The 26,392-nt window shown below is 40.0% G+C and overlaps 1 protein-coding gene across 1 annotated transcript in view; it reads left to right on the top strand.

Annotated features, from left to right (window-relative positions):
* Asxl3 (ASXL transcriptional regulator 3) overlaps positions 1–26,392 on the top strand; it is a 146,890-nt gene that overhangs the window by 48,891 nt on the left and 71,607 nt on the right. The window contains exons 4-6 of the mRNA XM_055625721.1: positions 7,379–7,500; positions 17,240–17,357; positions 18,361–18,480. Of these exons, the coding sequence (XP_055481696.1) occupies positions 7,379–7,500; positions 17,240–17,357; positions 18,361–18,480 (360 nt within the window). The remainder of the gene's footprint in view (positions 1–7,378; positions 7,501–17,239; positions 17,358–18,360; positions 18,481–26,392) is intronic.

The following is a 26,392-nucleotide window of genomic DNA, read 5'->3' as shown; positions in this document are numbered from 1 at the left end:
CTTCCTTCCTTCCTTCCTTCCTTCCTTCCTTCCTTCCTTCCTTCCTTTCTTTTTTTTTTCTTTCTTTCATGCCAAAAAAACTCTTGCATAGGCCCAATTGTCTACACCCACCTTGGCACAGGATTAATTTTAGAAAGGATATCTCTCCATAGGTTGGATCTGAAAAGGATTAAGGAATTACCTTTCTCTGAAAGAATTGGAGTCCAGGAAAATTTTAATTGGGGTCAACTGGGTTTCCTGTTCTTTTTTATGTCAGTTTTAAAACTTTCTGGCATGCATTTAGTTGCTGCATCGATCCAGAATATCTGCTTACACAGTTTCAAATGTAAGTACCATGCCCAAAACACATTGTAATCCAAGCTGAGACCTTTGGGTGATTTCCCACGTGGGCGCTGCTCCGGAATCACTTGCTTATTGATCACTAAGACAAAGTATAGTTATCACCATTATGTTTTCATTGACATAGTTGTGTTTGGGATTAGTTGTTCTACACCATAGTTCTTTGAACAGAAGTATTTATTTTTAAGCCTTAAGGTTTTCTAATGTGAACATGTAGGTATGGATCAGCTGTATGTGTGAATAAAATCTAAAAATCTAGTAAGGGGATCAAAAGAGGGAAATATTAGGTAATAGGGAAGGGTAGGGTGGGCAAAAGGGCACACGGGACATGAAAGAAGAAAACTGTCTATCTGTGGGGAACTATGAGAGGAAAGTAAATGCAGGGGGTGTGGAGGATAGGGAAAGGAAGCACAGAAACATGCTTTAAAATATAATAATGGCATTTAACGCATTATATGCTGATTTAAACAAAGAAAAGCCTCATGGTTCCACAGTAGAATCTTCGAAATTTTTATGTTTATTGGCTCTTTGTTCATCTTTTGAGAATGGTCTATATTTCCAATTGGAGATTATCAAATGAAGCAAATTAAGTTTATTGAGAAAAATATATATCACATATTTTCTCTCAATATTCAATCCTATTATACATGCATACATACATGAATGCATGTGTTTTGGAAAGCAAAGAGGACTAATGGGGGAGGCCTAAAGGTAGGGAGAGAAAGGGAAGGTATTGGCTTGGTGAGGACAATGTCCTTATGAAACCATTGCTAGGAAGCCTGTTTACTCTGATCCTTTCTGCACCTCAGATTGTTCTGGATGTGAAAAAGGCATTTAAGAAAAGTTGTACGACTGAACTGGCGATTAGTAAATTAACAGTAAAACCCAAGCCAATTTTAGCGAATTCCCGAGACCTACGGGGTGGCCACGGTGTTGTCTCCCGCTCTCTGATCTGATGCCCGTTCATTCCCATGCTTCTCAGCTTACAATATATATGAGTGGTGTCTCTATAGGAACCTGCTGGCATTTGAGAGCATCAGCTGTGATTGTTTTACGAAACTAATAGGGAGCATTAGAAGAAAATTGATAGAAATGAAAATGATCGAAGTCAGTGCCCTTTCCTGTGGGGGGTGTTTGAAGCAGAGATTGCTCAAAGAGCCTGATGTTTGTGCGGCTGGCCTAGTGGGATACACAGCAATAACCAGCAGAAAGACCTGCAGGGCAGTGGCTGAATATGATATTGGCCTTGACTTTGTACCCCACAGTGTTCCTGCCATTTTATGTAGCTTAATAACTTTAGCTTTGACATTGAAGTTTTGTTTTGATTTTGTTACATAAAAGTCATAAAACTGTGCCTTTTTCTCTTAAAGTAAGGCAATGAGTAAGGATGGCACAGGAAAACACCTCTGTGCTTAGCACCCATTTGTGCAACTTCCAACCCGCTTGCGGGGAACGAACGCTCTTTGCCTTTGCTTTGTATTTATCTTAATCGACTTTAGAATATATGTTTTTAATTTTTCAAAAGGTTGTTTTTTTTTCCAATTTGAAGAACTTTTATATTTGCCTTTCCATCATAGAAACTACCTCTGTTTTCCTCTCTTTTCTTTGGTTCTTGATAAAGCAGCAATTAAAAGTTAACTGTAATGATACTTTAAATGAATTTAATGGAAGTCAAATTAAAAAATCAAATGTAATGAGCATGCAATAGCTTGTCTTTGCATGTAAGTCAGTCCTGAGCTGCTAAGCTCAAGGCTGCTGTGTGGAGAGCACAGCCCATTCCTGCAGGGACCCTCAGGACTGCCTCCCCTAACTTCCAAGGATATATGGTAGGAAGAAGCTAGGCTACCTCATAGGCGGTCAGGGGAACTTGTGGAGAACCTGTTGGAGTTTGATCTTCTGAGGTCAGTTTACAAGACTGAGTGATGGGGAAAAGAGTTTTGGAAGGACACAGTGAGAAACAGTGCAACAAACAGTGGGGGTGGGGTGGGCTGTGTTTCAGAAGCACCAAGTGCCTTCTTAGCTGCATTAGAGGTGGGGGGAGAGGCAGAAGCCAGTGAAATGAGAAGCAGAAATGTATGCATATTGAGTCTACTCTCTGATTCCTCCCTCATTCGTGTCTTGAGATGAAGATCAAAGTTAGATTTGTGGTGCCAACTTCTTCTGTCGATGAACTAATGAGTGGATCAGAAGGGGATCTCCGCAGCACCAGTCAGCTCTAAATGTGCAGGCTGTGTGACGTCAGTTATTGCGAAGGCCTGCTCGGGGCCCATGCAATGAAAAAGAGGCTAGAGGACATCTTGGAGACACCTAGAAAAAGAGCGCAAACTCCTCAGTTTGCCACAACACTGTCACCTCATCTCTGGTGGTGAAGAATGTTCCATGGCTCCCTGAATCCTTTGCTAGCAGCCCTTTTGAATAAGGAGGGATAGCTCCTGTGGGGAGTGAAAGCTGAGGGGGAAGCTTAAAAGTAAATTAAGTTGAAATATGTTTTCAGTTTGCTTGACCCCGGGGAGGCAAGCAAAATGTAGCAAAATGCAGAATGCAACAGTATTTCTGTTCCTCATTTTTAGTGTATTCATATACGCAGTTCTATGAGCAAGGCCTGCAATAGTTTCTCAAATTTCAGGAGGTTTTTGACATGCAAAGACCTGTCGTTAATTCTGTAATCATACCCATGTAGTTTAAAAGAAAAAAATCCCAGCTCCCATTCTGTCTCACATGCCAAGAAGATATCAGGTTCTAAGCTGCATGTCAAGGTTTGATATTTATTGGCTAAATCATCTGTCCTGGTTGTTCAATTTTCTGGCTTCTGTTGTAATTCCACTCACAGGGAATTTCCTCTGATCTCTCCTCTAACGTTAACTTAGCCTCAGTTTGCCGTTCACAGAGCAAGCGCCGCCTCTTAGATGAATATTCATGCTTCCATTTATTTATCACACCTGTTCTTAGGATAGTTGCAAAAATAAGTATTAAAAAGGTGAAAGCCTTGTGTTTTGTCAGAATATGAGTCACATATGTTTAGTTAGCGGATGGGTGTTTTTGATTCTACTACACTCCTGTCATATTTTTGGCAAAAGAAAGAGTAAATTAATTGAAACATCCACATTAAACTTTAGGTTTATATTCGCCCATACTTTGAAATAATGTATGTTTATTACAAGCCACCGCTTGGGGTCAATGGATGACTATGTCCATATCCAAAGCAAAGACACAGTCATTTATAGATTTTTATTGCTGAGTGCATTTCCTTTCTCCTTAGTAGTGTATGATTTTTTTTTTTAAATTAGAAGCAAATAATTAGAGAAAACCATTTTGACCCAGAGACACATCAAGAACAGTCGGACACGTGGCTGCGATGGGGGATATCAGTGGTGCCGCACTGTGTGTTTAAGGAAGGGTGAAGAAAAGGCTAGTAGAGTCACATGTAGAACATTTTTTTTAAAAAAATGTATAATAAAATAAATTTAAAGAAAGAAAGAAGAAAAGGCTAGTAGAGTAGGATCAGGGAAGGCCTAGTTTGAGAGCTTTACAGTGTTCACAGGGCCTGAGCCCCACATCCCCCACCTCGTGCTTTGGACTCTGCAGCGAGTATACACTTGTAAATATCTGTGAATAACCGCACATGAACACAGGACAACAGCAGAGCTAAAACATGCATGATGAGACTAAAGTAGATTTCCTGATATCAGGCGGGGTCCCAGGTCAGAAAGAAAGGGGGAGGGGAGAGATGGGAAGGGCCACAGCTGTGTCTCCTGGAAGGACACACATGCCCCCTGCTTCTCACAGCAGTTAGATAATGAAAAGGGCACAAAGGTTTAGGAGCGTTCAGTCAGAACTTGTTACTATCTGACCCCGCTGCACTGAAGTTTGCATTGGGAAGATTGATGAGTCTGGGCCAGCGGGATGGCTCAGCTGGGGAAGACACCTATTACTAAGTCTGAGGAGAGAACTGGCCCCTGCAAGTTGTCCTGTGACCACTTCCACATGACTGTGGCACGCCTATGCCGACACATGTACAAAAAATATTAAAATGAGGAAACTTTTAAAGTTTTTTTAAAAGACTTACTATTAAAAGTGTTTCCTAAACCAAATTGATAATGCATTTGAATTTACCTATCCAGTGTGCAAAAGCAATTTCGTGGGTTTTTTTTTTTTTTTTTTTTTACTTTCTCATTTTTTCAAATTCTATTTATTTATTTATTTATTTTTATTACTATTAGTTACATTTTATTAACTCTGTATCCCAGCTGTATCCCACTCTCTCACTCTCTCCTAAACCCTCCCTCCCTCATCTCCTCCCTGCCCCTTTCCAAGTCCACTGATTGGGGAGGACCTCCTCCTCTTTCATCTGACCCTATTTTATCAGATATCTTCAGGACTGGCTGCAAAGTCCTCCTCTGTGGCCTAGCAAGACTGATCCTCCATTGGGGGGTGGGGAGGCCAAAGAGCCTGCCATTGAGTTCCTGTCAGAAAATATTCCTGTTCCCCTTACTATGGGAAACCAATTGGTTACTGAGCTACCTCTATGCAGCAGAGGTTCTAGGTTATATCCATACATGGTCCTTGGTGGAGTGTCAGTCTCAGAAAAGACCCCTGTACCCAGATATATTTGGTCCTTGTGGAGCTCCTATCCTTTCCCCATCATACTAACTCCCCTTCTTTCATATGATTGCCTGCACTCTGCCGAAGGTTTGGTTCTGAGTCTTAGTATCTGCGGACTGCCTTTGATTCTCCATTAATCGAGTCAGTAAGTTTTCAGTTTCCTGAGTGGAGATGCCACCAGGAATGCTGAAGTCATGAATAATACTTTCTAATGCTTACTTTACTTTTAATTGGGCTCTTCTTTACATCCATTGGCTTAGTTGGTCCAGCTAAGATAATATATTCTGCCTGAGTCTCCTTGGTTGGTTTCACAGTGCAGAGACTTCGGAACATGAAGAGCATTACTGGTGTATTTGGTGTACAAAAAGATCTATCTTTGGAGTGTGTTCTGATGCATATTTATTGGTAAAGAAGCTTGGGTGAAATGTTACCAATCAGACCAGTTCAACAGTCATTTCAAGGAAAAGGCGCCTGATAACCAGTATTTACTCAGGAAGTGTTAGGAAGGAGTATTTATCAGAACATTTAATAAAAACTGTCACATTGTGTATAGCAGAAAGAAAACCATCTGATCTTTAATTCAAAGATCTACCCATATATGTGTGTGTGTGTGTGTGTACATATATATCCAAATCCCATTTTTAAAAGATTTTATTTTCATTGATCTGCATGTGTGTCTGTGTGTGTGTGTCTATGAACATGTGAGAACACTTGTCTGCAGACATCAGAAAAGACCATCAAATCCTCTGCAACTGGAATTATAGGCAGTTGTGTTCCAACCTACACAGATGCTGGGAACCAAACTTGCATCCTTTAGAGAGCAAAAAGTCCTCTTAACCACTGAGTAGTCTTTCCAAGAAGCACATATGAAAATGCACTAACTGTAATTCTTCCTGGTTCTGTAACTCTCCTACTGAATAACGTAACCCTGTAAGCCCTATTAACTTCCCGCTCAGTGCACCTAACCTCATGCAGCTAAATGATACTTCTTGAAATGTGAATTTTCCTGCATCAGAGTTTCACTTTGGGGGCCAGTACTTCTTGTGGAAAGCAGTGAGTTGCAGGACTGGGCTAGCCTGGGGTCCTGGGGATGATCTCATTGTCTGTAACACTCTGTGACTTTCTTAGCCTCTCAGAGCTCCACTTTTCTTTCTGCCCTATTCAGAGATGACACTTTTTTTCTTATAAAAAATAAAAAATAAAATAAGAACTAAGTGAGATCCCATATGTAAAATTTTTAGAAAAATAATTAACAGTAATTAACATTTTTTTCTAAATATGTTCATTTTGACTTCCTAATTACTTTCTGTATTATAACAAAACTCAATTAACTCTGATTTAAGCAAAGCCTTCCAGTGAATTGCATGTTCCTTTGTAGGTGGGATATGCTAAATTTTTTCAAAAGCAAATCTTATGTAAAGGCTGTCTCCATTTTGGACTCCAATAACTATTTTCTCTTTTATTGTTGTTATATGTTGGTTATTGATAACCGAACAGTATTTACTTTATAGTTTTCTTTTAAAAAGTCTGTTCAGAATCTCTTCTCCCAAGTTGCCATCACTTGGAAAATAGCCTTGACTTATCTTTTACCAAGTGACCTTAAAAAGTCTTGTTTCAAGCCTTGACAATATGTTCTTGAGTTATTTTCTTCCACGAAACTTCCTCCTGCCTCCTGCCTTTGACATATGCCTCCATTCTGCCACTTATCCTGCCACTTTCTCGCTTTGCTTCTGCAAATCTCTCCCCTTCCCCTAAGTGCATGGCTAGCAGGGTCTTCCCTGTGCTCCTGCCCAGAGCCTCCCAGCTGGAAGAGGGCTAAGTAAAGAGCTCCAGAACAAATGCCTTATAGAGTCACGGACTCTGTAACGTCCTTGATCACTCACTTCAGACAGACATCAATTCTCAATAGTACTGTTTGGATGTAAAATTTCCTGTATGGGATAGGCCAAAGGAAGGCCCAAATCTGACAAAAAAAAAATATCCAGAACACATTGCTATCTTCAGAGGGGAAATTGTTTGAAAATAATTGTCTTAAGTTGATAGCAAGCATCACGGATCTTATTTTAAACAATTCCATTCACTGAGATGGTTCCCATATGGAACCATCTGTGTATGTGGATAGACATGGTGTCCATTGACCCCCCAACTTATAAGGTAGACACATGCTGTTTGTATGTTGTACATTCGCTCTAAGGCACAGACCCGATTGTCGGTGGAAACGGAAGCCTGGCAGCCTACAGCAGTTAAGTGGAACTGGCCACAGTTACTAAATGATCCCTTCTCTTTGAATCCAGATATGCCTCCTCGTACTGTGCTATTTTGCTGTATTTTAAGTATCCATTTTCAACTGGAGAATAGCTCCAAGTGAGTTAATTACAGTGGGTGTAAAAAAAGGAATTCAAATTAGTAATATCATTATCTCTCTCTCTGCTTCTAGTGTGTACGAAGCAGGTAGCGGATGAAGTATCTTCCACTCGGGATTGCAGCCTTACGAACACGGCAGTGCAAAGCAAGCTGGTGTCTTCCTTCCAGCAGCACACCAAAAAGGCCCTGAAACAGGTACGAGGCTCCCATCTCCCCTTAGCCCCTCAGCTCTGCCTGTGGAAGGTCGCGGTGTTTTGCGGACCAAGTAAGGCAACAAGGAACCTAAAATCGGGAAATAACAGAGGTACTCTGGGTTTGGCTGTCTCTGTAATCTTTAATAACATAGTTTTACTATACATTGAAAGTAGCCAAGAATTAGACTGAGAAATCTCTTGTAAAACAGAGAAATGTGCTTCAAGTCATGAAAGAATGTGTGTGGGAGTGGGCAATGTCTGTGAGTGTGTGTGTGTTTGTGAGTGTGTATGTGTGACTTAGAGTAAATCCATTGGGCTCATAATTGTGTTATATAATTTGCAAATTATATCTCTTTTTATGATCATCCTCTTTATCTGGCTATTACCACAGTAACCATCGGTGAGTATTGTTTGATGCTGAATGGAACCTCCTCTTTGTATCACAGAAGCTACTTGACCTTGGTGGCCTTGACCTATCTGGCCTTGCGCTTTGATGGCGGTGGTGGTGGTAATGGTTGTAATATTGGGTCTGAGCACTGACACAGCCTGGTTTAAATCATTGTTATCAAAACTGGGAGAGTACTTATCACATAGCATCGGCCTGGGGAATGGTCAAGATGAGATGTAGGAAGCTGTGATGGAGCATGGCTGTTCCACAGTCCTCACTTGGTGAGTGTGAGCTGTTGACACCACAGCAGCAAGTGCTGAACTGTGCAGAGAAGGAAAGGGGGGGGGGCATGGTTAGATGGGAGTAATGGTTGCATTAAGTGTGTAAGCTGTTCCTGCACCCCTGTCTGACCCATGTTCCTTGCAGCCTTCTTGCAGTTTCAGCAGGTCAGGAACAGGGTTCCTGTAGTCTGCTTGTAACTAGGAAAAGAGAAACCATGTTCTCCGAAACGGTGGTAAAGATGTCCCCACCAGCCAGGCTGCTCCTTAATGCTTGTGGCTTCTTCCTCCGCTTCCTCTTCTTCATCCCCCCCCCCTGCTCTGGCTGCTGGCTGTTCTGCTTTATGAGATAGACCCTCACCGTTTATACTAGGCTAGCCTTCAACTCTAGCAAGCCTCCCGCCCCTGCTGCTGTTATCCGTGGAGATTGCTGTTACAAATCACTAGTCACAAATCACACTCGCTTGTGAGGCCTCGACTCACCTTCTCTGCCTCAAAGAAGGAAAGGCAGGAAGGAAACCGAACTCTTTAATATTGATTTATCATTTATGTTGCTTTTCTGTCCTGTACCCGTGTATTAATTATCAACTATAATAATCATCGAAATCATGGTACTTCCACCACCGGTACTTAAGGATCTGGCGCAATCTTTTCTGCATAGGTTCAATCTGCTTTGGATAACTTGCCATTAATATCATGAATTCTTGTGAAACATTTTTAGATGCTACAGAGCAAAGCTGTGATCAGTATTGGTATCCCTTTTTAACTTGTGAAATAAAGGATGGGGTAGGTAGGCAATGGGGTAGGAAAATGCTCATTCAGGCAGCAAATAGGAAATAGGGCGCAGGCGATGAAATACTAAACAGCACAGAATAAAGGGCATAGAATTGGACATGTGTGGCTGTGGTGTTTAATAAACATGAACAGGATCATAAAGGAAATGCATGCCTCCAAGGTGTATGGTCTGGATGCTGTGGAAACTGTGAGTCCTGCTGCGTGTGGACAGGAAGAAACGTTAACTGTCATTGTTTTCTCTCTCTTTGTTCCAACTTCATGTCATTTGAACCCTATATAATTATTAATGCTGTACAACTTTGACTTAGCAGTGTTGGTGTTGTTTTTTTTTCTTCCTCCTCTCTCTCTCTCTCTCTCTCTGTTTCTTTCCTTTTTTTCTTTGTAGTAGACCATGTGTTCATGAGAAACATCTCTTGCTTGCTTATAGTTTAAGGATTGTCTTTAGAAGTGTGTCCCATGAGCTTCTCAATTATGAGGAATACCTGTTTATTCCTTTTTTATAGCTTCTATCTTATAACCATGTAGCAAATTAGCGACCTAGTAGATGTGACTTAATATAGATTGGATATGCTAATGTTCCTTTAATACCTAATTCCTATTGTAGATAACGTTCGGGAGAAAAGCTTCCTGGGTAGAATTTTATCTGGATCACCTGTAATTGCTTGATGCCTTAAGAAAGCATTTGAAAACTTGTCTGAATATATGACATTTACGCTGTAACCCCCAAACAATATTCACCTTCCATTTTTAATGGATAGTTGAATGTTTAAGATAGGACAGAATTTTTATCAGTAACTACCATGTAAGCATTTACATGCATGTCTGTACATGATTTCATCTATGTGAATATTTGTTCCGTATGTTTATATACATGCACAAATTATGCTCATAGCACCTAAAGCAGAGACATTACTTTAGTGATGATTGCATGAACTCTTGTTTACATTAGGACTCATCCCTTTTGCTGTTGTTTGAGAAAGGGTCTTACATAGCCCAAGATGGCCTTGAACTTACCTTGTAGCTAAGGATGGCCTTGAACTCCTTATTCTCCTTCTTCAGCATTATAGGTGTATCACCATCCCCGGCAGTATGTCTATTTTTTAGATAAACCAAGCACCAGAGAATTAATATAACTTGTCCAAGGCCATCAAGCCAATAACTCTCAGAGAGGACGTTTGAATCTAAAATTGCAGATTTAGATTCTATCCTCTTAATTAGGACCATTTTTCAGTATATGGTATGCCATTGGGCAGACTCTGTTTGAAACTGTTCGTGGAAATTTACATACTTTTTGTATTTCATCAGGAGGGCAACACAGTAGGGTCACTAGGAATCCCATTCCCGAAATCAGACTACCTGTGTTGAATATCTGCACAGAGTTAAGGCTCATGTTCAGTTCCATTTGCCCCCACAAGTTTATGAAAAAAACATTCTCATTCTTGCCCCTCTATGGTTAATCATCTCTGAAACCGCAGTTAGTTTTTCCAACTTTCTGAGAAACCCAGGTGCCAGGGGACTTTCTCCATCAGCACACATATGCACTAAAGAAGAGTCCAAATCCTCAGAGGCCCCCACGGTCATTATAGTGGCATTTGCAATTATGGTTGAGGCTTTCCTTGTAGGCTTCTCAAGAGGATAATGGGATGACATTCCCTAAAATAGTCTGCACTAAGGGTGGCTAGGGAAAGAGGATCACCTTATCCCCACAAATACCAACCCACTTCATAAATATTTATACAAACTTAAAACAGCCCCATAATACAGAGCGCAATGTGCTGCTAGTGGCCCTTTGAGCCAGCATGCTGCAGCATCTCTGTATGAGTATACTTTTACTTTGCTTTGCTTAATAAACCTCTTCTTAAAGTGTGTGTGTGAGTGTGTGAGTGTGTGAGTGTGTGAGTATATGTGAGTGAGTGTATGTGAGTATGTGAGTTCTGATTCAGCAGAGCTATAATAGAAAGAAGTAGGTGAAAACAAATTCCTGAAAATCCAGGTGACTTTGCATCAGAGGTATATAAAAACAATAACTAAAACAATGCTCTCATAAGCAAAGCCAGACACATATCAGGTCTAAACTCCTTGCTTAGATGCTTTAATAGCAAGCAAATTTTCTGCCCTAGATATTGCTGATCACAATGTAATCTGTAGGCTGGACTGTGTAGAAGCAGTAAGGCCTTGGCTATTGGATAGAATATTTTCGTTGTTCCAAAACATCTGAATTCCTTTTACCATAAACTCATCATGGCATTATGATGAACAATGTGATACACATAATTTCCTGGAAAACATTTTGTGTGCTTGCCATTTTTGTAGTTGTTGTGTGTATAAGCATTCTCAGAATTGCCTGCTGATTATTACCTTGTTCCCCGTTTCCTTTCTGCTGTGGTATCTAGTGGTTAAGATCCTATGACAATGTGGAATGATTAGATATTTGAACTTTCTGAGAAGCTAAGCAAGATTATATTTTGGAATCCTAACCAGTAGAAGAAAATGATAGCTAAAAGGAAGATGCTGTGTGTGACGGCAGCAGTGTGGTAGTTTTGGCATTAGTGTGGTAGTTTTGGCATTAGTGTGGTCATGACCATAGCCATATGTTGCCTCTGTTGGCTTGACTTCTCTCAGATTTTTAGGATGATAGGAGTGCAGACCCTATGCCGTTGCGCTACGGCAGAGCTGATAAAGTCTTGGTATATTGCTGTGTTATGGTGATGGTAGTGGTGTCTTATCACCGACTTTGGCATTTAGTGTACTGGTCACAACGCTTGCTGTTGGTCCCTGAGGCAGACAGCTGTTCCCCATGTGTGCACGTCTAGTTGTTTTAGTGTCAGCATTCATTGCCTGTGATATTTTCAGATTTTTCAAGAAAGGGCTCTCTGCATTCTACACATTCTTAAGTTACATGTCGGTACCGCTTCTCCATTAAAATATAGCGAACATTTATTGTTTAATGTGCCAACTCAAAACAAGAAATCCTGGTTTTCAGCTTTATTTCATTTACTCCCATTAGAGTAGACACAAGGATGATTCCCCACCCCACAACCCCTTTTAGAGAGAGAGTATCTGGAAAGCTTTCTTTCTAAAATGAAATGTTTATCTAAAAGTTTTTTCCTCTCTTTTTTTTTTTAAGAAAACATCACACTATATTTCTGTAGATAAAGCATGTTCAGCTAGCAATTTCCCTCCCTTCTCATAGAAAGACACAAGTAACTTGAAGTGAGTGTGGAATTATTTTTACTTTGTTCAGAGATGTTTAATTTAATTTAATTTTGTGTTTATGGATATTAATGTTTTGACTACATGGGCACCAGCTGTATGCCTGATGCCCCTGGATTCTAGAAGAAGGCATCAGGCACCCGGTAATTGGAGTTACAGGTGCCTGTGAGCCACCTCTTGGATCCTGGGAGTTGAACCAAGGTTTCTGAAAGAGTAGCAGGTGGTCTTAACTGCTGATGCATCTCGCCAGCCTGAGAGCTCACAGCTTCAATCAAAAGCATGAAGCCAAGAGAGTCATTAGGCACACTGCAAGGCCAGCAGCGGCTTGCTCCCCTCAGCAAGGCTGAACCACCCAAGCCTCCCTAGAGAGTGCCACAGGATGTTGACCAAGGGTTCGGATGCTCAGGAAGTGGAAGGGGATCAATTCCCATTCAAACACTGCACCTCCTGTCACTAACACTGTTAATCAGACGTAGAACTCTGTACATGTGACCGGCTGAAGGTCCATTTATTCACTGCACAGAGATCCAGACTCCCTGTCTGCTTAGTGAGTTGTTCAATAAAACAATTTCCTCGCATTCCAAAGTATAGTCTACCCTGACAAACAGAGGTATGTTTTTACTATTTTGCCCCTAAAATGAATGCAGATTAAAGTGTTAAGACCAAGCAGATGAATAACTAGGGCCACCACCGGCTTATTGGAAAACAAAACAATGACCCCAAGAAGTCACAGTGGAAAAAGCATTTTCCATCATTTAGGGAATTCCTTATATGCACATACACACCCATAGGCACCAAAACCACTTTGCCTGATTCTATTTCCTTAGCCTATCATATGGATATATTTTCCAAGTTAAGGGAAATTTGTATTTCAATGGTTATAAATTAAATGGAAAATAAATTCTGTCTTTATGTTAGGAATCCTATTTTTTTCCCCAAAAACTCCAAGGAGCTGCTGACCTCAGGTTGCATGTGGTTTAAACAGGAAAACAGACCTAAAAATTGATTTGAGTCAGCCATGATTAGTGGGAGGATTGCAGGTCCGAGACCAGCCTGGGAAATGTGGTTACACTTTGTATCAAAATATTATTTACAAAAGCCTGAGTTGTGGCTCATTGTTAATTTGCATAGACTGTGTTTAATCCCCAGCATTTATAGAAAGAAACACACAAGGATTAGTTTTGCTGAAGCAGCTTCAGGCCTCCAATAGAGTATGTTGGGACTTGCTCACTCCTGTCTCCTCCTCTGCTCTTGTCTTACTTCTCCACACAACTAATGCTCTTCAGCAATTGGGAAGAGTTGACACACAGTATGTTTGAGTTGCTGGCTTGAACATAACTGCGGAGAGTTATATATTGCCTTTTTACCAAAGGATACACACTGGATACACAGTTACATACTGCCTCTTTGTTGAAGAACAGTCTGTCTTTCCCTGAAGGATACACACTGGGTCACCAAGGGCCCTACTGCCTAGTAGTGTCTGCCCTTACTTAGAGACATCTGGCTATCTGATGACTCTCAATGGAAGCAACATTGTTTTGTCTCCTTCTGTTAATGTTGTGTTCTGGGTGGAAGGTACCCAGCGTCCATCATCATCAAATGAACTCTTATTCCTGGAAAGTAATTTGGGCTCTTCAGGACAACCACAAATGAGGTCTAAAGAGATGTATTGTAGTTTGTGATACCAGACTTCCATGTATAATATGATGCCATAAGAAACAGACATGACCTCCTTTTTGTTATCTGCCCTACAAGTGTTGCTTGGAAGTCAATATAAGTGTGTGTGTGTGTGTGTGTGTGTGTGTGTGTGTGTGTGTGTGTGTGTTTTCAGGGGCATGAGCGGTGCATGCATATGAAGGGCAGAGGAAAATGCTGGATGTCTTTATTGTTCCCTGCTTTCATCCATTACCACATAACACTGGGTCATTATCTTGTATGTGGCCATGTCTAGCTTTTACAGGGGTGTTAAGTATTTAAACTCAGGTCTTTACACTTGCATAACAAGTACTCCTACTCTTTGAGCCTTCTCCCCAGGCCCAAGACTCATTTTACAAGTACATGGCAAAGAACCATGTTTGCTTCTCCTGTTATGCCCGAATCGCGATACCCCAAAAGACCACCACCAGGAGTCCATTGCAAAATATGTGAGGATCTTTTTTATTACAAATTATTACAAGCAGCAGCTTGGGCTCACTCCCCCGACCCCAAAGCTGTGAGAGCCGAGAGCCCTGTGCTCCAGTTAGTTGGGTGATTTAAAGATTCTGGTCCCCCCAAAGCAGGGGGGGTGGGGGGGTATCCTGCCTGGCAAGTACCTATTGGTCGAAACACAAAGTGATGTTGTATTTTGAATTGATTGGCTATAGGAAGGTGCCCAAACCATTAATGATCTGGTGTCCCTCCCTAAGGGGATGGGCCAGTTTCCTAGCAACTTTAGCTCTAGTGGGCAGGAAAAGAATGCAGTAAGGCTAGTTCTTCCCCTCGGGGCATTAAGACTGGACATCTCTCCATTTGGCTGGCCTTAGTTCAGGCCTGTGCTTTACACTTTAAAATAATAGCCACTGATTTTTAATCCTCTGGTCTCTCAGTCATACACGTAAAACAGTTTTGTTTCTTCTGTGATAGACGTGTAGTTTGTGTTGCCTGCAGTACAAAGTGAGTCCTTTAATTATTTTTAAAAATATTGTGTTGAGAGGTACTGTTCAAACATCTGTACTTATGAAATAGCATTTGAATAGACTCTATGTTAGCATTTCTTTATCCTTACCTGACAATAATTCACAGTAGCCATGACTTTTATTCTTGCATTTTATCTGTCATGGTATCTATCCAGTCATTAAATCGTTAGTTTCATAGTGCTTTCAGCTTTAGAAACTGAGGGTAAAAGCTCTTCTTCTTCTTCTTCTTCTTCTTCTTCTTCTTCTTCTTCTTCTTCATCATTATTGACCACAGATTAGAAAACAAGCATGGCATCTTTGACTTTCTGATTACACGTCTATGCCATTATAGCCAGTGCTTTTATTTGCAGTTAATCAACACTTTCCATGAGAAATCCCCTCACTTCACATGGACATGTGTGTGCACACAGTGAGAGGACATTTTTAGAAGGTTAATATTTTTAACTTTTAAATTTTATAACAATTTATTCACTTTGTATCCCAGCTGTAGCACCCTCCCTCGTGCCCACCCTTGTCCTCTCCCAATCCCACCCTCCCATTCCCCTCCTCTAGTCCACTGATACGGTAAATTTGCAGGCAAATGGTGGGAACTAGAAAAGATCATCCTGAGTGAGGTATCCCAGAAGCAGAAAGACACATATGGTATATACTCACTTGTAAATCTATATTAGACATATAATATAGGATAAACATATTAAAATCTGTACACCTAAAGAAGGTTAATATTTTGCTTAGTGGAATTGAAACTGGTGACACATGGACTCATAGAGATTCATTGCTGTATTTACTGGCTGCTTTTATTCTTTTATGGAGATTTAAACAGTGGGTGAAGAAAGCCTTAGTTATAATTGGAAGCACTGCTTCGCCTAATTTTCGCGTATTGTTAGGTTAATGTCTATAGAGTACTCTGAGTTCTTATGTAAAAGACTAGGAAGATTTATGCAAGTATGTTACACAATTTATGTCTAATTATATATACACAGCTTGAAGAGAGAAAATTCTTAAATGCTTCATAGCACATATGACCTCGTTAAATACACTATTGACAGCAGACTAATGATGAGAAGGATGGCATCATATTAATCTTTGTATCCCAGGTTCCTTGACAGGGCCTGGGACTTCACAAAAACTCTATAAATATAAGAATCCTTGCATGCTATCTGTAGTAAATGTATCATTTATAATAAATTCTCCAGCTCTTCCTTCTGTCATGTGGCTTTAAATCTCATCTGACTTTGTCATTTGTCCTCTCAGTGAGGATTAGTTTTTCATTTCAATAATTAAGTAATTTCTAAATCTAGTGGTCAACAAGTCAAACATAAAGCTCATACCCTGTGTAAATAAAGTCACATTGGTTTTGACAGCCAAGGAATATACAGTCAAAGCAATATTTCCGGAGATTGTGACAACTGTTGCTTGTAGCACATTAATCATATAACCGAGACATTGTAAAATTAGTAGAAATTGCACAGAATCCAGGAATAAAAAGGTTTGAGACAGTCCGTGGCCAGCCTTTTAACCTTTTGAGGAATTTCAGCATTCCTGCGGCTTCAGGTTTTAATGGCTCTTCCTGTTTCGTGTGCTTAAAACCCTTTTTATTACAGGTAATTTTCTACATAACGTGATCCGCTAGATAAAACTGTATTTCAAAACTTTAAAATGCCTTTTATTATATTATCATCACCATGTCAGATTCGTTTATGAAACACAAGGCATTCCCATTTGAAGAGATTTATTCTCCTATCTATTTTTTTTCCCCCTTGGATTTGCCCAAACCCCGTCATGTTCGTGTTCTGAAGGTTAATACCAAAGTCAAGCAGACAGAAGCCAAGGGCTGCAAGCTTTCCAAGATTAGGACTGATTCCCTTCACAGAAATAAATGATTCCTGCCATGTTCGGTGATTTTGTGCAGCGCTCCCCACGGCTGAGTGAATGCATCAATACAGTAGTTCTCACATGCCGTACATACTGATGACACCCGGTGTTAACTGATTGACTGAGCAGCGCACTGGAGACGAGCACCTGCGAGAGAGGTGCAGACACATATATTTTTATCCTGGTTTCGAAACATTTATTTTACATTTATTTTACTTGGGAGCCCTAGTATCAAGTTCTGCCGGCTTTCAAGCCACTCTGCTAAGGTAGAATAAACCATTCCATGGTGTTTTGTTATCAGAATTAGAGCGAAAATGGTCTCAGCTTAAACCACTTTACCAAAGCCCAATTTTATGCTTTTGAGGGAAAATGGAGAAAGGTGATTACCAAGAATCCTGACAAATCAGGGGCTCTGTGGAATTGAAGACAGACATGAGCAAGGGGATTATGTAATTCAATCACCAGAAATCACTGTGGATGCATTTTTATGCTATATTTTATCATTGTATTTTATAGGCTTTGAGACAGCAGCAGAAAAGAAGAAATGGAGTCTCAATGATGGTGAACAAGACTGTCCCTCGCGTTGTCTTGACACCATTAAAGGTGTCTGATGAGCAGTCCGATTCGCCTTCAGGTAAAGAGCTAAAATATTGTATGCTTGGCCAGTTTCTCCCTGGAGGAGACTTCCTCATAGAGAGAGATGGCTTGATTCCTTTTCCTCTTTTGAAATTGAAAAAGATACTTTCGTGTGAGATTTAGTTTTATACCTATGTACATATACTTTTCATGTACAAATGTATTCTATGTGTGTACCTATCTTTGACTCTCTCATTGATCTAAAAATGCAGAGCATCTCCCAGTTGTTGTGTCTTAAAGGCATCAGCCCATTTGTCATCCAGTGACTTGATTTGCTAATGTCAGTACATGTAAGGATGAGGGTGCTGGTCTGATGGTTTTGTTGTTCCTGTTTTAGCTTTCTCTTGAATGTTGAACTTGAGTTCTGGACCTCATGCTGGTGTGTAACACCATCAAAAGCAGTTTTTCTCTGAGTGTGAATTTGTTTTTCAGCACTTGCTGCAAAGCCCAGAATCCTTTATGAATCTGTGTTCTTGCAATATTCTTCTCACCTCCATGAAGCCCTGGCCAGCTCTCCTAATTTACCTCTTGTCACTTTATCAGCTGTGAACTGTTGAATTCATTATGGACTAGTGTTTGCATTTTCTGTTTCTGCTTCAGCATATAGCTGTTGATTAAGGGCTGGTTCTTCCATTTCTTCTACTTTTTATTCTCTCTCTCTCCCTCTCTCTGATATCATCTCTAAGTGGCATCTTAGTGTTGAAGCTTATTCATGTATTTTTACAAAAGACCCAACTCTTTTATTTAAAAGCTATTTGATCAGTGACTGCATGTCAAGCTCTGCTCTGAGGCCATCTGCTCTTGCTTTTTGTCCAGGTTGATTGATTTATTGGCCTTTTCTTTTTATATCCAATAGTGGAATCAGATTGTGGGTAAGGTAGTATATTAACTCAGGAAAAGAAGAAGGAGATTATGTCTGTGGTTTTTAAAACAATTTTAGATGTTTCTTGTCAAGGACAGGGAGAGAAAGATAATGGCATAATAACTATTTCCTTTTTTAGGATCTGAGTCTAAGAATGGGGAAGCAGACAGTTCAGATAAAGAAATGAAACATGGGCAAAAATCTCCGCCTGGAAAGCAAACAAATCAGCACTTAAAACGCCTAAAAAAGTCTGGTTTAGGTGAGTACCAGAGATGTGTGTCTTTTAAAACATAGAACTTTCATTTATTTATTCATTTATTCATTTATTCATTTATTTATTTATTGTGGTTAAACAAGGAAACTGAAAATAGCCTTCATTTATCTAAATAGAAAAAAAATGCTAAATTCGGAAGCATAGTAGTGGAAGTTATGTCTCAAGTGTATAATGGAATGTGATGATATTGGATACAGTACAGGATAAACAGCAAAATTAAAGCAAAATGTCTATCCAACTACTTACCTGTCTTGTTAGGATTTCGTCTGGTGTACAGTATTATATTGTGGCCTCCTTTTATTGGAATATTCTAGACTGAGAAAAATGAAGCTCTTAGGAAAGATGAGTTTAATTGGGGAATTCATTGTCATGGGATCTGATTTTTATTTGAGATGTTTGAAATATTCAGTAGTACCTCTCTATCAGACAGAGTGTCCAATTTCTGAGAGGTTTTGGGTACACTGTCCAAAGGTCTCACTATTAACAGTGATTTTTTTTTTGTTTCTGAATACTGCCTTTTGCCTTACTAAGGACCTGCAAGTAGTGTACAGTGTATAAAAATTAAGACAAACATTGAGTGCTTCCTGAGCTAACTAGTATAACTCTATCCCTCCACCCCCATACACACACCTTGTTTAGGGACCTGGATACACTGATTTCACCTATGAATAGAGATAATGATGGTATAACCTAGAGCATTAGAATATCTGGAGAGCGTGGTGTAGGGCTCAAGGTGCTCAGTTGATTAAGTGCCTGCAACAAAATATGTAAGGATCCAAGTTTAGATCCCCAGTGGCTGCATGAGGCATGGTAGTGTTCTTGCTTATCTATAACCCTAGAACTAATAGGGAGTGGGGATAGAAAGAGGCAGATCAGAAACTTGTCGGTCATCCAATCTAACAAGTCAGCGAGCATTGTGTTCAGTGAAAGACCTTGTCCCCAAAAGATGGCGTGAAAAACAATCAAAGTCAATATCACCTCTGCCTCTGGCCTCTACATGCAATATGTGCACACATGCCTACATGAGCTGTGTGTGTGTGTGTGTGTGTTAGTTCCCATGACCCCGTATTTTGATAGAGTGGTTGGCAGAAACCATGTACTTAGTGACCTGAACATTTTACTGTCCCTGTCACCCACTTGGCAATGTAGGACTCTTTGTTTGCATAGTTTTTTCTTTTTGTTAAGTTCAGCCTGATTTTAACTGGTCGATTGATTGATTAGTTTGGTAGTTTTTATTTACTGCCTACTGCAGTAACATTTTCACTAAAATGCATTGAAATAGAATCTACTAATATATAGTAGATTCTTAGATAAAGGATCTTCTTTTATGGGAAAGAAGTAGCAATTTTTAAGTTAAGCCTTTAATATGGCATAGGCATCTATTTTCCAACATTTCTAAGGCTTTTATAGTTATTTCCCATAACCCCAGATGTGTCTCTCTGTGTTGGGCCATCGCCATGCACACATACACACTAACAGTTTTTTCCTCTCTAAGTGCTTTAAGTAACTTGTAAGATGGGAAATTCTCAATGACAGGCACAGAACAACATCTGAGCCACATCTACACACACACATATGTATTCATTCATTCTCATGACCAACCCAGGTATGAGTCAAAGATCAGTGATATTTAATTAAAAAGAGTGTTCTAGCCAGGCAGGCTAACTCTGTAATCCTAGCGCTCAGAAGTCTGAGGCTGGAGCTTTGCCAGTCCAAGGAAGTGAAAAACCTAGACATCCATGTCTACATAGCAAGACCATCTCACAAAAGAAAACAAAGCTGGGTTGGGCAGTGAATGACTTTGATTCCAGTATTAACGAAGTAGAGGCAGACAAAGTCTGTTAGTTGAAGCCAGCCAGGGCTACATAGCACATAATAAGATATTATCTCAAAATTAATTGATTAATTAATAATCCACTACAGAAAAATAAATGACATACAAAGACAGTGTCTAGGTTCAAGGCCAAGAACACTCTTGCTTGGCATGCCTGGCTTTGGTTATGCTGTGTTATCAGGAGCTCCAGGCCTGGATCCTTTTTATCAGGATCTCCAGTGTTCACAGTTGTCACCTTGAAGTCCACACCACAATGGAGAGAGAATCAGAATTGCTTTGGGGTTTATTGTTTACTGTTGTTTTACCCTGAGAGTCACTGAAGGACAGAGCCTGCACACCCCTGGCCGGCTCACAAGGACAGCTCACTAGTTCTTGTGTGGACTAGTCTCTTAGATGGTTCTGTTACATAAAAGGATGAAATAGTAGATGTAATAATGCTGTTTTCTAGGAGGAAGGCAGAGAGTCATAGTTCATAATGGACTAATTGGCCAGGTGTGTCAACCTTTTCACGTTGGGACAGGGCGTTGTCCTTTGCAAAGTTTAAACTCAAGAACCACATATTCATGGTATAAGAAGATCCATCATATTTTAACTGATGTTATGGCTTCATGTTGTGCTGCACTAGAAGCTATCCCCGACCTCAAATAGCCTCATGTGGCCTTTTAGTTGAACTCATGTGGCTAAATTTTGATATAATTTGTCTCACTTAAGTGTTTAGTTTTACCGAATGAAATGATTTCCATCCTACAGTTAAAAGAAATCGATCTGAGGCCTTAGGTTACAGAGTCTCCTTGTAAATATCACAGCTAAGATGGAGGCTAAGGGACGTTTATCTCCAACTTGAACCATTCATTTCAGACAGACTTTGAATGCAGGTCGTCGACCCTGCATCCGGGGGCTGTCCTTGTCACTGGGGAATAACCTCCCTCTATATGATGTGAAGAGTCTACCTAAGTGTTAACTGCAAGCACTTTATTTGCATGGGGAAGGAGAGCTAGCAGTTCCAAGGTCTCTTGGCCAATCCTCCATCAGACAAAAAGAAAAATAGTGGGATTTAAAATAAATATATTCCAGTAGAAACCTGTCAAACACGTACAGCCGGTGATGACTGGGAAGGAACCCTGACTGACTAAGGTAGCAAGCAGCTAAAGAGAGTGACTTTGTGCAAATGGAGCTGCATCACTCACTACTTTCTAATACAACCAAGAGTATAAACAAAAAGAAAAAAAATGGAGAGATGTGGAGGAAAGTTCAGACTGACCATCTTCAGACAAACCACCTCATCCAGGCTTTTTAATTTTTATATTATAGTTATTTATTTGTTGGGAGGTGGTGGGTAGGAACACGCAAGCCATGAAATGCACGTGGAGGTCAGAGGAGAACTCCTGGAAGTTGTTTCTCTTCCACCAGGTGGTTGCAGAGGGTTGGACTCAGGCCTTCAGGAATGTTGGGCCACATTGTGACCTGCTGAGTCATCTTCCTGGCCCAGATGGGGATTTTTAAAGCTATCCCATTAGAGTCAGGAAGTTGGGTACTCTCCTCATCACGCTGCCGCTGGATCTTTGAGATGGGAGATTGTCCTGCTCATCCTTGACATCCTTCTCAGACCCTTTGTGTACCTTCTGCTTGGTAGTTGCTGAGAGAATATTGGATAAATGAATGAGCAACTTTGTCAACCGAATGTGCTAGTAACTCAGTCAGTAAAGAAGTAAGTCTTCAGTGACTTGTAACTCCCTGGATGAATCTGTGTCTTTAAAGAAGAACGTTCTTTATGAACCCAAGTACAGGTATATCCAGCCATAAGTTGGCAGTGCTCACCAACTTTCTAACATATGCCAACAGTATAAATGAAAAATGGAGAGATGTGGAGGAAAGAACCTTAAGGCTAACCCCCTTCACACAAACAATATCATTCAGATTTTTAACATATGCTTTTTACATTTTTTGTTATATTCATTTATTTGTTGTGTAGTGGTGAGTGGGTGTACACAAGCCTGTGACAGGCATGAGGAGGTCGGGGCAGAAACGGTTCTTCCTTCTTCCCCCTAAGTCCTCGCCCAGCCAGCTGTTAGCACCACCATTATTCATTTCTCCCACCTGACTCAGATGCATTTTAGTCTTAGAACGGGATTGAATTTACCTCACCTTATCTCCATAGGGGTAGCCGCATACAAGTTCTTATGTGCTAAAACCATTCTAAATTAGAACGTATACCGTAAGTTTTTTTTTTTTTTCTAATCTAAATGAGTCATGCTAAAACAAAATTCAGTCAAAATTAGACTTTCTAGTATAAATCTAAATTTTCATTCTCCTGGTGAGATTCCCTTGGTGGGATTAAAAAGTCACATCTAATTATCCTCCATGAGGTTCCTCTGATTCTTTTGCAATTACTTGTTTTTTTAGAATTGAATGATACTCACCTTGTTCAAGACACAGGTATACGTTTTTCTTGGAATCTAATGAATTAGCCAAGTAGACACGGCAGCCATGTACGTTTTTCTGAGAACTCTCTGCAGTAAAAGAGTCCCTGTGGGTTTGAGTGTCATTCCGTATGTCCACCTACCCTGGAAGAAGGTTTGGCGTGCACAATGCTATCATAATGCCAGCAGTGAACAATCGACGGGCTGTCACAGCCCTCAGTAGTTAGCACTGAAGGGAATCTCGCCATCATTATGGAGACCCACTGCTGTTGATGCGACTTTCTTGTTTCATGCCTTTGCTTTTGGCATAGGTCATATGTGGAGACTGTGTTTTTTCTGTGCATTTCTCTGAACATGTCTGGGAAGATGGTGCAAGCCAAGGCAGCTGAAAAAAGTAATGGTTCAAACTAGTGTTTTCCTGATGATGTTACAGTCAAGACAAAACCAAACTTTGTTGATTCCTCCCCTATGTCTAAGTTGAGCATGGTCGAGAACAAGGTTCTTATATAGTTAGGCGTATGTTATCAGTATCTGCAAGAGCTGTTGCATTGTGCAGGCCTTGATAATGATTGTAACAGTCCATGCTAGACTTCCAAATCACCACTTCGTATGGAGATCGATCGAGAGGCATGGCTATAAATGGGGTTGAAATGTTTTTCCTGCCTACTTGGTTATTTTGATGTCCATCTCAGCAAAGGATAAACTCATTTCTAGCTCCTCCTGTGAGTCTCTAAGACAACTGTAAAACATCAGCTTACTCCCTTAGTGCATACTAAGTGAAGGCTCTTCGTAGTACCCTTTTGTTGCTTCTTTTGTATTTCTTTTAATTAATAAACAAATTTCAAAGTATGGAGTTTACCGCTGTGCTAGCAGAAACAGTCACCCTCCATCTTCATAGACACAACCCTCTTTAGACTGACAGCATGTATCATATCACCACTACAGCAGGTGAAGCTGCATTAGAGGTCACTGTCATGAAGGTCTCTCTGGGTGCCACAAAATTAAATCATACCCAACTACCAATGTCATATTCTGTGGAAAATGCTTCAGCTGGCCTATCTTCTGCATTGGCTTTTTCCCCCTTCCACTCTTTTGTGTTTCTTAACTTCGCGTATCTTTCCCCTAGCTAGAATGTAAGTGACTTAAATTCAGGGTCACTGACCTAAACCAGTTTTTAATTGTTCCTTCCTATGCAGTCACACAGTAGGAGTGTAGAAGTGCTTGCTAAACAAGCTCAAGCTTTTAATGGATGTCTCTGAGGGAGTTTTAATAATGTCCTCAATGAGCCCAACTTCTGGGATTCATTCCAACATTATTATTTTTTATTTAATCTTTTTGCAATAAAGAAGCAAAACTCTGCTGGTTTTAGAAAATGTTTCATGTTTTAAAAAATAAATTTATGCAGAAAAATAAAAATGAAAATTGGATAATAATTCTATACCACATTCAAAACATCCTCGGTGTTTCCTGAAAATTATTTGGCATTGCTGAATATTATCTATTGTTTTCAGAGATTATATATACTAGGACCCTATTTTAATTAAAAATACTATCTTTAATTAATTTCACAATAAATAAGAAACAGAAGAGTTTTTCTTTCTTTTATTGAAAATAAAGGTTTTTTTTTTCATGCAGTATATCTTGATTCTGTTTTTTTCCTCACCCCTAACTCCTCCAGCAATTTCCCCAGCTCCCCTCCCATTGGAATCCACACCCTATCTGTCTCTCCTTATGAAATAGGCACTTAAAGAATACCAGTAAGTTAAAATTAAATAAAAACAAATTGGAATAGGATAAAAGAAACAGAAGAAAAAGAGCCAAAGAAAAAACACAAGATATACATGTAGATGCAGAGACACATTCCTAAGCACGGGAATCCCCTAAAAGCACAAAACCAGAAGCCATAATATCTTTGCAGAGGACCTGTAAGATTAAAGAACTTCCTTTGTCAAAGCCTTATGGGACAATGACCCTGGCAGTGAGTTTGGTGTTTATTGGCCATCTACTGCTGGGCGTGGAGCCTGGCCTCAGGGGTGGTTCGTATCCCCAGTGAGGCTCTGTTGGAGAGAACTGTGTTTTCATTTTGGAGTGATCATCAATTAGACAACCTGGAAAGAGGGAAAGAAGGAAGGGAGGGAGGGAAGGAGAGAGGGAAGGAGAGAGGGAAGGAGGGAGAAATGAACTGTTAACCACTGCTTTAAGTGTTTAAGCCAGCACACACACACCCCTCCTGATACACAAATGCATGTGACCAAGTGGTATGTTACCACAGAACTCTCTGAGTACATTACAACAGAGGATTAATGACCAGGACTTTGGCTCAGCACACGCCCACAGTCTTACTGTGCCTTCTCCTGTCCTCCCTGCCTGCCTCTGCTGCCACAGCCCTCTAGGCTAAGTGTCTAGGAATTAGACATTAAAGTGACTTCATACTTTTCCTTGTGTGGGCACTGTAGGGAGATGTGCCGTGCCAGCTTTAATGAGATAAGACAATCATATATAATTGGATTGTTCTTAAGCCAATTAAGAGTACATGTGTGAGGATAATTAAAATGGAATTAAACATTCTCTATAAGAGCAAATTTAGTTAATCTGTTCTGTCTTTTCTTCAGAATTTTTTTAAAAAAAAAAAACATAGCTTCACTTAGGTGGACATTTTGGACATAAATCTTTTTTTGGATTAGTCCTAACTGACTGTGTGGCACTGGAGATGGTGGCTTCTCCTCCTCCTCTCCTTTCATTAACAGAGTTTAGGACAAAGGTAAAGTTTCCTACACTCCATTACATTAATTAGTAAGCTATTTATATTGTGTTTATTATATGCATGTGTGAGAAAGCCTATTGAAAACATTTTTATGTTTAACTTTATTTTCTATCTTAAAGTTAACTTAGGAAATGTATAAACTTAAAATAGTTTAGGGCTTGGGATCTGGGTAAGTAGATAAGTACTTCTTAAACCAGCCTGAGGACCTGAGTTTGATCTCCAACACTCATGTCAGAAGCTACCATGAAAGCATCTGTAATCCTGGTTCCCAGAAGGCTCTAGGGCCTCACTGTCATGTAGCCTAGCCAAATGTTGCTTATCTATCCTCAGTGAGAGACTCTGTCCCAAACATACGAGGTGGAGAGCAGTCAGGAAGACACTAATTTCCCCACAACTGTGCACACACGGGCATTTGCACCTACATGCAAGCCTACCACCTCCCACACATGGATATGTGCATACGGTAAAAATCAGTGGATCTTTACTTAGCGGTATTGCTCGAAAATTCTAAATACTGTATTGTTCATTAAAAAAAAAAAACGCTTTTAATTATATCTGCCCCATTAAACCAGTCCTGTACCTAGAACCATGCCCCCATTTTTCATTACTATTTCTATTTATGCAGTTTCTTCTGAGAATTTCTAATTTTATTAGCTCAATTAAAACAATACAAACTTTTTTTTTATTGATAATCATCATTGTTCTTTTCTACCATATTGACCTCTACTCTTATTTTTTTTTTACATTATTAACTCCTTAGTTCAGTTTTTATTCAATGATTTATTTATTAAATTCATGACTTGAGCTCTGTTTTTTGTTTTTGTTGTTGTTTTGTGTGTGTGTGTGTGTGTGTGTGTGTGTGTGTGTGTGTGTGTGTGT

Source organism: Psammomys obesus, unplaced genomic scaffold (assembly GCF_907164565.1).
Source record: "Psammomys obesus unplaced genomic scaffold, mPsaObe1.curated_primary_1811, whole genome shotgun sequence".
Lineage (NCBI taxonomy): Eukaryota > Metazoa > Chordata > Mammalia > Rodentia > Muridae > Psammomys > Psammomys obesus.
This window is presented reverse-complemented; position numbering and strand designations above follow the sequence as displayed.